Below are 15,329 nucleotides of genomic sequence, written 5' to 3' on the forward strand. Positions count from 1 at the left end.
ATATGGTCTCTCCAATGCCCTGTCTAATTGAAGCACAACATTTTTACCTTCAATTCACTTGTAATAAAGAGCAGCATCCTATTAGTCTTTGTTGTGTGCTGTACCTGCATCCTTAACTTTTGTATAAAAGCAATTGACGAAGGGTCAGTTAGACTCGAAACATCAACTCTTTTCTCTCCTTACAAATGCTGCCAGAACTGCTGAGATTTTCCAGCATTTTCTCTTTTGGTTCCTTAACTTTTGTGACTCATGCACTGGAACACTTAGTGTCCTTCTACACCTCAGAATTCTGCAGTCATTCACAATTTAAGTAATACTCTGCTATTTCATTCTTCTTGCTAAACCGACCAATTTCATGCTTTCCCACATTATATTCCAACTGCCAGATTTTCACCCAATCACTGAAAATATCTGTATTCATCTGCGAGCTTGTTTTCTTCACATAATACCTTTCTACCTCTCAGCGTCATCTATAAATTTGCTTCTCTCAATTGTGTCAGTGATGCAGTTGTAAAATCTTGAGGTCCCAACACAGACTCCTGTGTAACTCCACTCATCAATATCCTGTTAATCAGCCAAAAGGCCTATTTGTGTATACTGTTTATATCTGGCAGACAATCTTTTATCCATGCTAATATGCCATCCCCTATACCATGAGGGTTTTTTTTTTTGCTATGGCACCTTAATAAATGCTTTCTGGAAATCCAAATGCAATATTTCCACAGGCTTCACTTTATCCACAGCACAGAACGCCAATAAATTGGTTAAAATGTAATTTCTGTTCGACGAAACCATGCTGACTCTTCCTGATTGCCTGGAGTTTTTTCCAAAACTGTTCCGCTGTAATAATGGATTAATTATCATTAATCAAAAACATACATCAAGCTAACTGGCTGATAGACAGAAAAAAAAGAGGAAACTCTCTCCCATCTCGAATTGAGGGCTTATATTTGCTGTGTTTCAGTCTAATGGACTCTTTGCTCAAATAAATTTTAGAAATGAAGCACCAATCCATCTATGACCTCACTAGCCACCTCTTTTTAAGACCAGAGGATGAACACCACCTGGATCCAGAGTCATGAGAGGTCACAGCTAAGTCCGTTTGCTATATACCACTTTCCTTGTAATTATAATTCTACAAGCTCATCTCTTCCTTTCATCTCCTGATTTACCATTATTGAAATTGGTTTTTTTTCCTCTATAGTGAAGACAGGATCAACACATTTGTTCATTTAATCCACCATGTCTTAATCATCTACCATTAACTCCCCAATCTTATGTGCAAAAGGATCAACACACACCATGTACTTTTTTGTTAAAAAGCTTACAAAAATTAGATTCTTAACTTTGTCTCATATTCTGGTTTCTTTCTCCTGATGAACCTTCTGGTAATTCTATGCCGTACTTTATGTTCTGACCAATCATCAGATTTGCCACTCATCTTTGAGCAATAAGTTGATTTTTCCTTAAGTTTGGTGCTCATCCCACTTTTAAAAAGGGGTCCTCCCTTTAGTACTTTTCTTTTTGTAGCAACAGAATTATTCTGAAGATTGCAAAATATCACCCTAAATGTCTGCCACTGCATCTTTATTAATCCAATTCTTATCAGTTCACATTAGGTGGCTCAGCTTTCATGCCCATGTATTTGCCCTTTTTTAGGGTTAAAATCTTAGTCTTAGATCTAACCTACTCTTTTAAATGAAATGTTAAATTCAATCACATTGTGGTCACTTAAAACAGAAGGGAGTATTAGTCTGAAGTCATTCACAAATCCTGCCCCATTACACAATATAAAACACAAATTGCACTCTGGTTAGTTCCAGAAACTCAGATGATGAAATTTAAATTAAATTAATCTGGAATTAATTTTTTTTTTTTAATTGTTTGCCCAATGACAAACATGAATGCACAGACGATTGCTGCAAAATTAATCTTGTTCATGAATACCCCTTAGAGGGAATATGCTATCTTTCTCTGGTCTATCAGAACCATTTTCTCTAACTCAAACCCCACAGCAATGTGGTCGACTCTGGAATGGTCTAGCTGTACCAAATCACTATCCTAAAGAAAGGAGTGAAATTGGACAGAGCATCAACATGGTCATCAGAAAAGATCACAAGTCACATTTCAACCCTGTAAAGTCTTCTTTTCTAATATCCAGGAGATTGTGCCAAAATTGAGAGAGCTGTCTCACAAGCGAGTCAAGTAATAGTCTGCCATAATCACTCTCATTGAATCATACCATATAGTGTCCCAGAGACCACCATCACTATTTGCTGGGTACATCTTGTCCCATCAACAGGCCAGACATGGCAGCACATTGACATATAGGTAGAAAAAGGTTGCTCTGGGAGGCCTTAACACTGACACCAGACCCTACAAAACTTAATGTCAAAGACATATCTGTTGATTATTATTTACAGTTTTTTCCCTCTCCACCCCCTAACTTGGCTAATGAATCAATACTCCCTCAAGCTGAGGGCCAATTGCACGAAAGAGGATGGATAGGGTGAATAATTTGCTCTGGGTGTGGGACTTCAATGCCAAGCACTAAAAATGGCTTGGTACAGCTACCGCTGACTGAGTTGGCCAAGTCAGAGAATGTAGCTGCTGGACTGGGTCTGCAGGTGAAAAAGGAAGCAAGAAGAAAACTCTACTTGTGCTTATCCCCATCTTTCTACCTGTCACAGAGGCATCGACCCAAGACAGTTAAAAATTAGGAGTGACAGTGGCACAGTCCTCGTCAACATAAATTCCCATCTTCACTTTGAAGAAACTCTCCATTGTGTAGTGTGGCAACACCATGATAAATGAAATAGATTAAGCAGATCCAGCAATTCAAAAACTATGAGACATTACACTCCTGACCTGTGTCTTTATAGACCGTTGACTGGCATTTGGGAGATAGCAGGTGAGTTACTTGCTGCAGAATTCTTAGCCTCTGACTTATCCTGTAACTACAGTATTTACATGACTGGTCCACAAGATGGGGTCCTTCAAAAGCATGTTTTCAAACTGTGATTTCTACCACCTAGGACGACAAGGGCAGCAGATGCCATGGGAGCACCACTGCCACCTGCAGGTATCCCCCCCAAGTCACACACCATCCTTTAAAATTATTTAATCACTCCTTTCCTGTCATGGAGTCAATATACAGGAACTCCTTTCCAAACAGCACTGTGTATACCTAAAGCACAGGGACTGCATTGGTTGAAGGAAGCAACACACAACCACTATCTCAATGTCAATCAGGGATGCACAATGAAATGCTGGCCTAGTTTACAATTTCCACATCCCATTAATGAATATACCAATAATAAAGCACTTTGGGATTCCTGAGGACATGAAAAGTTCAAATGAATCAAAGTATTTCTTTCATGTGAGCCTCTTTCTTCAGTTTGTTTTATCCTTATATTCACACAAGGGGTTAAATTATTGAATAATGTGCTTTTGCATGAACTCTCCTGCACCTTTTCAAATATTCCAAACAGATGTTGTGTCAATATTCTATTCATTTGTTTGTTCTATCCTCATCCCCACATAAAGAGCAAATTTCCACAATCTATTTCTTTGTTCTTTATGCCTCAATGATCTCACATCTAATTATGTTGCGATTTTGGACAATTGACAAATACAATACAATAATGTAAATTGCAATCAGCTCTGTTCTCACAAAACACTAAAGCATGTGTTGAAATAGCAGAGAACCAGGAAAAAGGGCACTAAGTGGCCAACAAATATATTACAATGCTTGGTAATAAATGATACCAATTTTGTGTTATTTTAACAGGTTTTTAAAACTATACCAATTATAAATTTCCTCCCGACAGTGTTATGAATATGTGGCGCACAAACATGTGGACGCAATCTATTGTGTTAACACAGGAATCAGAGCTGTAACAGCTATATAATTACAAACACGTCCTAATGAATGGATTAGATCAATTAACTGAGTGTCAAGTTACAGTATCTGGCTGTAGTTAATCCACCAGAGGCAGATGGTTTAACATGGTTTGTTTCACAGCTCTTTTCAAATGCTACCCAAGTAGCACATAATCTTGATGCCTGTTCCTCAACAACCTCAAGAAAGATTGCGACAAACTTTCCAGTTTTATCCTCTTCTCAGAAAACCTCTTATGAAGCACCATGGATTATAATAGTAAATACAAACAGAAAATCTTTTCTGCTCATTTGCAACATCTAGATGCTGATGGTCAGGGTGATAATCATCATCTCACCCTCAGTTGCCTTTGATTGTTGTGGGGGCAAACTGCCTTCTAGGTCAATTAGAATGGAGGTAGCACAGAAAAGTAGGAGCGTGGCTGATTAGATTAGATTCCCTACAGTATGGAAACAGGACCTTTGGCCTAACTAGTCCACACCTACCCTCCAAAGAGTAACCCATCCTGAACCTTAACTAATGCACCTAATACTATGGGCAATTTAGCATGACCAATTCACCTAACCTGCACATCTTTGGACTGTGGGAGGAAACCGGAGCACCCAGAAGAAACCAACGCAGACACGGGAAGAATGTGCAAACTCCCCACACAGTCGCCAGAGGCTGGACTCGAACTCGGGTCCCTAGCACTGAGCCACCGTGCCGCCCCCATGAGAGAACCAGGCAGCATTGACAGCAGAACAACATGGATAGAAATGAGGTAGGAAAATATTCAAAAAAAGTGGCATCATTTTGAAATCAAATCTGAAGGAGGAACAGCAAAATCTGGGCATTTTAAGATAATCAAATGGGTTAATTGTCAGTAGGATGATTTGTGTTGTATGTGCTTGATCAACAAGTGATTAATGAATTCATTAAACAAAGAAGCCAGAAGTAAAGGAGCATGAACATCAGGGACAGAGATAAAAAAATTCAGATGATGCCAATACAAGGGAAGAAAAAACTCAGCTCAAGAACACTTCTGTTACAGTCAACCAGAAGCGTAAGAAATGGAGGCATTTTAAAACACCAATTTTAAACTCCTGCTGAAAAATTAAAATTATCCTGGTCTGTCTCTGATCTCTGTGCTTCTCAGTCTCCGGAGCATAAAACAATCAAAAGATGTACAAAAATAAATTGTTGCAGATGTCAGAAGATTGAAACAAAAACAAAAAATGCTCGAAGTATTCAACAGTTCAAGCGGTATTTGCAAAGAGAGAAACAGCTAATATTTTGGTCAGAACAGACAGTGGTCATTGATCTGAAAGAACAACTTTGTTTCCCTCTGTCAATAATGCAGCCTGATCTGCAGAGTATTTCTAACACTTCCTACTTTTGTTTTCAAGACAGGTATGTCTTCAACAGAATTTATATTTTTCTTCTCCCACACAGATACCTTTTCCATTAAAAAAATTTAAATAGAGTTGCTCAATTCAAAACTGTTTTTTAAACCTCACTGTAAACGTCATGTAACAGATGTGGAGACTTGTGCCCTCAAGCTGTTATTCAAGTAAGTTGAAAAGGTGTTTGAGCAGAAAGTGCTAGATGCAAACAAAAATATTAATACAGCTAACCAAAGTGCATCAGAAATCAGGGGCACTGCACGGGGATGGGCTTCCAACAATTCTTCTGTTCATTGGCTGCAACTTCAGATGTGTGACACGATAATGTAAGAAATGCTAATGGTGTTTCTCCAACATTTCTCCAGGTCTTTCAAAGTGCTACTGTATTTCGAATGCTCTAGTTGGCTGCAAAGTAGGGAAAAAAAGAACACTGGGATTCCAAGAGGATTTCACCACTGTAAGGACATCCAATGGCAATAACTCAGTGGGAAACATGGCAAGGTCACACAAATGTGTGAATGACCAGATAATCCGTTTCAGTAACATTGGCTGAGGGACAAACATTGGCAGTGATACCAGTGAATCAACAAAAGGAAATGAAGAAACCAGTGGTGACTTGATCCAAAGGCAAGTAAACGGAATTGGAGTCAGTAGCCCTAGTTAAAGACAAGCACTGGCAAAGTGGGTTAGATGCGTCTTTGTGTATTTGATGTGGAGTGGTTCTTACCTGAATACTGCTCTGTGTGTTTGATCTTTTTCTTCTCCATTTATTGTACATGAAAATAATCCAAAGGATTCTGCACCTAATAGAAACAAACACAAGTTTAAATGAACTCATTTCAACGCCATTGCATTTAAAATAACCAAACTTTACACCCATCTGCTGAAATGCTAGTTTAGTTACTCTGCACATATCTTAACCTCAAAAGTTTAAACCTGCCCAGGCACTGGCAACTCTTCATAAGGTGGTGGAAGCAGATTCAATAGTAAATTGCCAACAACAATTGGATTAACGCTAGAATGGAAGAAACCCGACAGGGCTACTAAGAAAGAACAGAAGGAAAGGGGACTAATTGGATAATTCTTTCAAAGAGACAGAATAGGCACAACAGTCCAAATGGTGAGAAGATTTTATTATTCCATACACTATTTTAACAACACTGCTAGCTGAAGAGGGTTTCAGAGGGACAGGTCAATGTTGTTAAGAATTTTGCACAGAAGTCTTTTCCTGATTTTAACAGAGCTTATCACCTCAGTAAAAAATATTAGAAAGACAACTATTGGATGAACAGTTTTTAATCTGCTAATACTGAATTAGCTAGTGTGTCAATTGCAAGGTCCAGAAACAACTATGACAGAATTCAGATCCTTATGAGATTTTGATATTGTTTCCTTCATCTTCTGAATACTTTGGTAAGTAGCACTGAGACAAGAGATTCATGCAGATTCTGTACTTGATTCACAATCCTCCTAACAGCCTTTTTCTTCTTGCACGACAGATTTATCATGCACCAATACACAAGACCAATTCCCAGCCTCTGATTGGAGGTCCCAGCAGCCAATAGCTAATTAGAGAAAATGGAAAAAACACAGTTTCTATTGGTGCTTTGTAATTTTGTAGAGACAGGTTTCTGTAAAACACTCCCTTGATGCACCAAACTTTACACATTATGAGGTATGCCTGACAGTGAGCCGATACTAGCCTACAAATTCTGAACTCATTGCACATGGAATGAAAGGAGCTTTGGGAAAGATTTGGTGTGAACACTGTTTAGATTTGGCTTCACGGTTCCACCCCTAGCCCCAACCTTTGAGTACTGAAGTTCTAATAAGAGTGAGGAAAACAGGAAGTAAATCAATATAAAATAATTTCTGTCTTGACAGATGTTGCCAGACCTGCTGAGATCTCCAGCAAAGTAATTTGCTTTTATTTAGGAGAATTAATTTATCCATCATCTTCAGTCATGGAGGCTTGACAGGCTCTTTGAAAGTAGACTCAGCAATGCATAGGGGCCATAGAAAGTATACCTACATGATCATATCGGAGACCCAGGAGTGAAACTCTCAATATCATATCTTGCTGACTCATTGACTGGTCAATAACATTACGAAAAAGGGTGTCATTACTGGAGCAGATTAGCACAGCTCCAACAACGTTCAAGAAGCTTGGCACCATCCAAGACAAAGCAGCCAACTTGATGGCATCACATCCACAAGTATCCACTCCGTCCAATGATTCAACAGCAGCAGAGTGTACTATCAATAAGATGTACTGCAAAAGTCAGCCCAAGATCCTTAGATAGCACCTTCCAAACCTCCAACTACTTCTATCTAGAAGGACAAGGGCAGCAGATACATGGGAACACCATCACTAAGTTCCCCTCCAAGCAACCCCTCTATCCTGATTTACAAATATATACCATTCCTTCTCTGCTGCTGGGTCAAAATCCTGGAATTTCCAGTGGGTCAATCTACAGCAGGTGGGCTGCATTGGTTCAAGAAAGCAGCTCACCTCACCTTCTCAAGGGCAACAAGGGAAGGGCAATAAATGCTGGCCAGCCAGTGATGCCCACATCCTATGAACAAATTAAGAAAATTTATTATTAAATCATTGGAATTATTGCTTAATCCCTAATGTCCTTGAGATGATGGCAATGAGCCATGTGGTCTAGGTGCAGCAATACTGCCATTAGGGAGAATTCCAGGATTTTGACCCAATATCATAAAGAACAGAACTGTGTAGCTCTGAATCAGGACATCATTATCTTGTTAGGTAACTGACAGTAAATGGCATCACCATATGTTCTCTTCTAGGTGATGGATGCTGCAGGGTTGGAAGGCTTTATCAAAAACCATCTCACTTTACGCGAGCAATTCTGCTCTCGGTTTTGTGCAATGTTCCAAAGCACATGCAATCTTGAGAAACAATTCAATTTCTGAGGTCCTTAACAACCTTGAGGTCTCAACGTTGAATTCAATATCTTCTGACACTGGCCTCACGATGTTTGTTCTCCGCTTTTCTTACGTTCTGTCCTTCTCCCACCCACCTCTTGTTCCAAGCACAGCCTTGTGTAGTTTGCAGAGTAAAAATGGCACACTTATTAGACAGGACAAATTCTCTCCCTTTCATGGTTTCATTTACACCGCTTTTTCTCCTTCTCCACCATTAACTTTTGCACTGGGTCTCTGCCTCAGTCAAACATATATATTAAAAAGCATTTTCTAATATCTCTCTGTACGAAGAGTCATACCAGATTTGAAATGCTGACTCTGCTTTCTCTCTACAGATGTTGCCAGACCTGTGGAATTTTCCAGCATTCACTGTGCATGTTTCAATCAAACTCTGTCTACATATCTAGGGCAGTCATTCTCATGTCAACTCAGGAATTTATCTCTTTAGTCCATACGTGACCCATGGCGACAATGAGGTTTAGAGCAGAAGGGGTTCTGTTTGCTTTTATTACTTCATGCTATGTGATCACTACTGAGGACGATAACATGTATTGACAATCTACAATTGTCCTTCAATAAGGTGACAGATTGCTTCATTCTTGAACTTCTGAGAGTTCATCTGGTATTAGTAAACCCCCAGTGTTGCTAAATAAAAAGACAGAATTCTACACTTAACTAAACAGCAGTGAAGAAATTGTAATGCAGTTCCAAGTTAGGATGGTATGCTGCTTGGGGAAGAACTTGGAGGGTTTGGAAGAGATTGTCAAAGGAAACTTAACAAGTTGCTGCAATGCATCATCCACATAGTATCCATTGATACTACCTATAGTGGAGGGATTGAATGTTTGAGGTAGATAGGGTATCAATTAAGGGGTCTGTTTTGTCTTCAATGGTGTTGAACTACCTGAGCAGCTGCAGCCATCTGGGCAAGTGTATTCCATCAGACCCCTGAAATTTGATTAGGCAATGAGGAATCAGGTGGTGAGTTACTCACCACACAGTTCCCAGATTCTGTCCTAGTCTTGTCACCTTGTGGAACCCAAATTGAGCATCAGTGCCGAGGTTATCACTGAGTAAGAGCTGCTTGATAGTACTGTCGATGACATTTTCCATCACTTTACTGACAGACAATGGATTGATGCAGTGGTAATTGACTGGGCTAATTTGTTCTGTTTTTGTGATTTATATGCACACAAACACACACACACACAAACACATGAGCAATTTTGTTTTACATTGTTGGATAGAACAGTTGGTTCTGAGGTAAAGATCTTCAGTATGACAGCCAAGATGTTGTCAGGACTGGTGGCCTTTGCAAGATTCAGTGTAATTCTGTGTTAGAGCCTCAGGACAGTGCTATCTGAAGTTTAGATCTGTCCAATGTTGGTCACCTGATGGTAAAGGTAAAGTAAGAGGGTATTGAGCATATAGTTTTACAGTGCATAGTGTGGTGGAAGACAACAGAAGAATAAGTCATCTCATTTAAACAGACAAAGATTCTAAGAAAATTTGACTTTTAACAGAGGTCTCATCTGCCCACTTAGGAAACTATTTTGAGGAAAAACAGGAGTATTCTTTCCTGCTGTGCCAAAACAATACTGAAACAAATATTGTGGGAGTTTGCATAGTGCCGATTGGTTGCCGTGCTCCTCTATTACAGCATGATCACATTCTTAAGTGTTTTATTGTCATAAGAACCACTTTGTAAAGTTTGAAGGCTATGATCGCATGATAAATACATCTTTTCTTTTTCAGTCTCAGCCAGAGAACCATATACTACAGTAGGGGCCTATTGAGTCTGTACTGTCAAAAATACACTGCTACCTACACCAGTCTCATTTTCCATAGACACATAGCCTTGAATGTTGTGTTATGGCACTTAAAGTGCTTATCCAATACTCTGAGAAAAGGTTGTGTGGTTTACCCACCTCAACTACCCTCCCAGACAGATCATTCTGGACCCCCATTAACCTCTGGGTAAAACGGTTTTCCTCAAATCACCATTAACCCTCCTGCCTTCCACTTTAAGAGTGTGCCCCTTGTTCTTGACCAACTTTCTATCCATCCTGCCCATTTGAACATAGAACATCACAGCGCAGCACAGGCCCTTTGGCCCTCAATGTTGCTTGCCCTGTGAAACACATCTGAAGCCCATCTAACCTACACTATAGAATTAAGTAATGTTCTATGTTCTGTTAGTCATTGTTCTCCTTATAAAAGGTTATGCACAAGTTAGACTCAATATATGCAAAATTCCCATGAACCTGAAAAGGTGCATCGTCATTACTGACATACAACTCCAGTTTTATTTACTGTCCCTTTTGTAGATTGCTCAATGTTCCTCTCTTCCATCACCCTCCCATCATCCCAACCCCACTCCATTGCACATGTCTATTGTGACCACCCCATCACCGGAGATAAGCATCAATTTGCACTGGTACTGACCCAGAAAAAGGGAAGCAAAGAAATTCACACAACATTAATGAAGAGAGGAGTCATATGGAACAAAACCAGAAGTTACTGGAGAAACTCAGCAGGACTAGCAGCATCTGAGGGAAGAAAGAGTTAATGTTTCATGTCCAGTAACTGTTCATTAGAACTGATGGCTGAAGACAACATTACAGGGGTGGTGGTGGCCTGAAGGCAGAGGCGAGTAGATAGATGGAGATGGAGCCCAAACAGAGCACGCAAAATATGAAATAAACAAGGAGGTTATAGATGGCAGGCTAGGACAGAAGAAAAGCGGAAAGAGTGATAATGATGAGACTCCAATCTTACCTAATATTGAAAATCCCTCAACTCATTTTGGGTGGGGGGGTGGATGGTGATGGTAGGTGAAGAGCAGTTTTTATTTGCAATTATTAACTTGAGTTATTCAGCTGTCAAGTAGGGTTCCATTAATGATCAGGCTGCATTGAGTGGAGAAAGTGGGCCTTCTCATTGCCATAGCAAGTAATGAAAAGGGCTGGTGCTGGGTATAGTAATTATTGTGGTGAATTTCACACTCAGAACAGCACAGAATTAATTGAGGCCACTCAGTTTATCGAGTCGACATCAGCTCTTCGAACCGAGAAGTCTACATAGCCCCACTCCCTTTCCCAGATTCCTACATTTCTTTTCCTTTCAATATTTCTCAAATTGTCTTCTAAAGCCATGTATTGAAAGTATTGAATCTGTTTCCACCACTCCATCAGGCAATGTCTTCGAAATCCTAACCAATGGTTGCTTAAAGAGGATTTTCCTCGTTGTCTGTGGTTCTGTTACCTCTGTTCCCTTAAATCTGTGCATTCTGGTCATCAACTTTGCAACCATTGGGAATGGTTTCTTTTTAGCTATCTTATGATCCAGCTAATTATTATGCAAAAGAGATCAGTTCCCAGAACAAAACCTAGCTTGATAGTCTCCAAGTTTCAGTTTTGTTGTTTTGTTTATCACATTCATGACAAACTGAACATATTCATGAAAGGCTGCTAATGTACTTAAAAGAAACCAAAAAAGGTATTGCACATAAAAGGGAGATTAAAAATAATTACACTTTTCAAGACCTGCTTGAAATTTCTTCTGACAAATAAGTAAATATTTAGCCCTTTATCTTCAACACACACGTTACAGATACTCACACCTGAGTGGAGGGTCATCCTGCCTGCCCTTTGAAAGCTTCTTGCTCAATTGGATGGCTGGAATTACTTTCTGGAGATTTTTTCTTCAAAGACATCTTTAACACTTTCAGAACAAACACATAGGTTTTTCATACCCTCAGTTTCCAGACATTTGCTGGCCAATCTTCTATCTGCAGACAGACTCACTGACTGTTTTTTTTTCCCCTCTTAAGCAAATTGGGACTTTTCTCCATCTGCACAGATTGTTTTGAGACTGCTAAACTGACAATACTGTTTCTTACTCTAACGGAACATGGCCACATTAACTGACCTTCTGGATGGTCGTGCCTTTGAGATACTAGAGCAACATTTCTTTTTCCTCTCTATCCTTATTTCTAATGCAGTGAACCATTCACCTCAAGATATTTAAAGACCAATAAACAAAAACACTTCAATAACACTCCCAGAATAAATCAAAAATGAAATTAAAAGCTATGTCCTTCCTTGTCGACAAACAATACAGAAATACAAATCAAAGTTAAAGCTAAACATTGTTCTTCACTTCAAAATTCAATTTTCCAAATAATATACCTCTGATCCTCCCAGTTACTGCATCAACACCCTTCATGGATTTCAAAAGTCTATATTGAATCTCTGCTTGGCCTCTCTACTCTGGTGAGCATCTCATGCAGACAGGAACACAGTAGTAACAGAGGCTTCAATTGAACCTTCATCTACTTTGGACGAGGGCTGTACAATTACAGGAGAGGCACTAATGGAATTTAAGCCTGTTATCAAAAACTAGGACTTGTTCAAAAATCAAGACTGATGTTCCAGGACAGTACTGGTAGATTACTGCACTGCTGAAGGTATTGGCTTTTGGAAAGGATGACAAACCAAAATCCCATCTGTCTCTGGATATAAAAGAATCATATCACTTTCAGTAAAGAGCAGGTCAGTTCTTCCCCAACCGCAGTGTCCTGGCCAATAGTCACCCCCCAAATTAACCATGCCTCCCATCCAAAGACAGACTATCTGATCACTGTCATATTGCTGTTTAGAGTGTGTTAAGTTTTGACTGACATTTACAATTCCAAAACACAATAGTAGCTTCACTTAAAGCATTACATTGGCTAGAAAGCATTTTGTGATATTTGGGAATCATGAAAGTCACTAGATAAATGCAAATCTTTCTTTCCTTTTTCAGCTTGCTAGTGATGCCTGTATTCTAAGAATGATTTCAACTAATGGTGAGCACATTGCAATGTACACCCTGAGGGAATCTATGAAACAACTCCTACAGAGTTTCATCCTTGAGGCTTGGAAAAAAATCCAGGCAAGCATCAATGTTCAGTATTGAGGGAATGAGGGCACCTTATTCAGGTGGGCTTGAACAAGCATGTGGCATTATTCAGAGAACAAGAGTAGACTTATTTTCCTGGGTACCATGTTTTACTTAACCACCCAAATGGAACAAATTTATCAGGCTTTAATTTGTTTACGGGAGCTTGCTGTGTGCAAATTGGCTGCTATGCTTCCTATAGTATAACAGCAACTACACTTCAATTACCTTATTAATTATAAAGTGTTTTGGGATCCCTGAACTTTTGAAAAATATTTATTAATGGCTTTAGGACTCTGGAGTAAACCTACGATAAAATGTCAGAGTTGTACCTCACTGGGCATAAATAGCACAGTGTGGGTGTTGTTAAAAGGAGGAAAACACTCAGGGAACTAGGCAGAAACATAAAATCTAACCACATGAATGTTACAAACATTTGCAGAGATGCATGTGGAGTAAAAGAACAGTATTAGTGGTAGAGTTTATGATATAGCCTTTCAGTAATGTAACAGTAAGATTAAAGTTAGAGTTATCTCTGAATTGTAACATTTATGTTCAATATGTAATTCAGTGTCAAGAGGCATGGACCGAAGGGTCTGTTTCCATGTTGTACATCTCTATGACTAACTTTCGAAAGAAATCCAAGCCTGAAGACAGCTGTTGACTTCACCTTCTCTTTGAGCAGTCTGTCTTGAATCCTTACTGATGAATATACATTACATAAATATAAGTTCTTACCATAAAAGTACAACAATAAGCATTTTACTGCAAACCAAATGGTATGTTTCAACGCGTCACCCGATAACCCCACAGTCTGTTTATACCTAATAGCTCTGAAGCACATTTAATCAGCTTTGTCCAATCATGGTGAAATGAGCAACAAAGACTATCAGGGAGGAGAAAGTGAGGATTGCAGATGCTGGAGATCAGAGTCGAAGAAGGTGGTGCTAGGAAAGCGCAGCAGGTCAGGCAGCATCCAAGGAGCGGGGCAATTGATGTTTCAGGCTTAAATTCTTCATCAGGAATGAGGCTTATGGGCCAAGGGGGCTGAGAGATAAGTGGGAAGAGGTGGGGCGGGTGAGGTAGCTGGGAATGCGATAGGTCAGAGAGAAGGATGAAGCAGATAGGTGGGAAGGAAGATAGACAGGTAGGACCATTCAAGAGGGTGGTGCTAAATTGGAAGTTTGAGATTGGAATAAGGTGGGCAGGTGGGAAAGAGAAATGAGGAAACTGGTGAAATCCACATTGATCCCATGTGGTGGGAGTTGTTGTTTGTGGGATATATTGGCCACAACACTGGAGAACTTTCCTGCTCATTTTCTAATTGTATTATGGGATCTGAAGCATCCAACTGAAGGTAGATGGGGTCTCTGTTTCCTCAGGGCATCTGAACTGAAAGAGGGCCCTTCTGACAGTGCAGCATTCATACAGTACTGCACTGGAGTACATCAACCTAGATTATTTGCTTAAGTTATTTCTTCATGAAATAAATCCAGCTGAACAAAATTGACTTATTGTTAAGGCCATCATTTTCATAAAAAATTGAGGACTTTAAATCGCCAGAACTTTGGTAAAGAGACAATATTTACAAACTGTTCAAACCACATTTGATCCTTCAGCCAAAAGCTGCTTCTGCTTCAGTGCTCGCGGGGGCATGTTGGAAACTCAGAGTTGGAATTCCACAACCCTGGGCAAAGTTTAAATTCAGGGAAGCCGTCTCTGCGTGGGATAAAGGTCGCAAACTGTCTTGGATTACCTTGGGGACAGGAGTGGGCAGCAAATCAGGCAGGTTCAAAAAAGCAAGACGTGCACTTTTCTCAATTCTCTTTTAACTTATTCCATTGGTTGCAATTAAAATGTTGGGTATGGGAGAAAATAGACCAGTTAACTTGGAAGGGTAACAACAACTTGCATTTGTGTGGTGCATTTAGCACAGTGAACCATCCCAAGGCACTTCACACAAGCAATGATACAGACGTACAAAATGCAGAAGGGGCTCAACAGGTCAGATGCTGGAAGGATGTCTCTTTTGCCTGGGATGTCGTGGAAGTGACATCACAGTCAGGAAATAGAGGAGATGACATCACAATCCTTATTGTGGGGGGACTATGGTGAGGAGAAATGTCTTAATCCAGAAATTCAGGAATAGTTCC

General features: G+C 39.7%; 1 protein-coding gene across 4 annotated transcripts in view; it reads right to left on the minus strand.

Moving 5' to 3' along the window:
• Window positions 1-15,329, minus strand: part of mapk8ip1b (mitogen-activated protein kinase 8 interacting protein 1b) — a 153,976-nt gene that overhangs the window by 17,230 nt on the left and 121,417 nt on the right. For all 4 annotated transcript variants that reach the window (XM_043705588.2, XM_043705587.2, XM_043705586.2 and 1 more), the window contains one exon: window positions 6,011-6,086. In XM_043705588.2, the coding sequence (XP_043561523.2) occupies window positions 6,011-6,086 (76 nt within the window). The remainder of the gene's footprint in view (window positions 1-6,010; window positions 6,087-15,329) is intronic.

This window comes from Chiloscyllium plagiosum, unplaced genomic scaffold (genome assembly GCF_037043375.1).
Source record: "Chiloscyllium plagiosum isolate Xiang-an unplaced genomic scaffold, Cpla_swu_hap1 HiC_scaffold_18, whole genome shotgun sequence".
NCBI classification, from domain to species: domain Eukaryota; kingdom Metazoa; phylum Chordata; class Chondrichthyes; order Orectolobiformes; family Hemiscylliidae; genus Chiloscyllium; species Chiloscyllium plagiosum.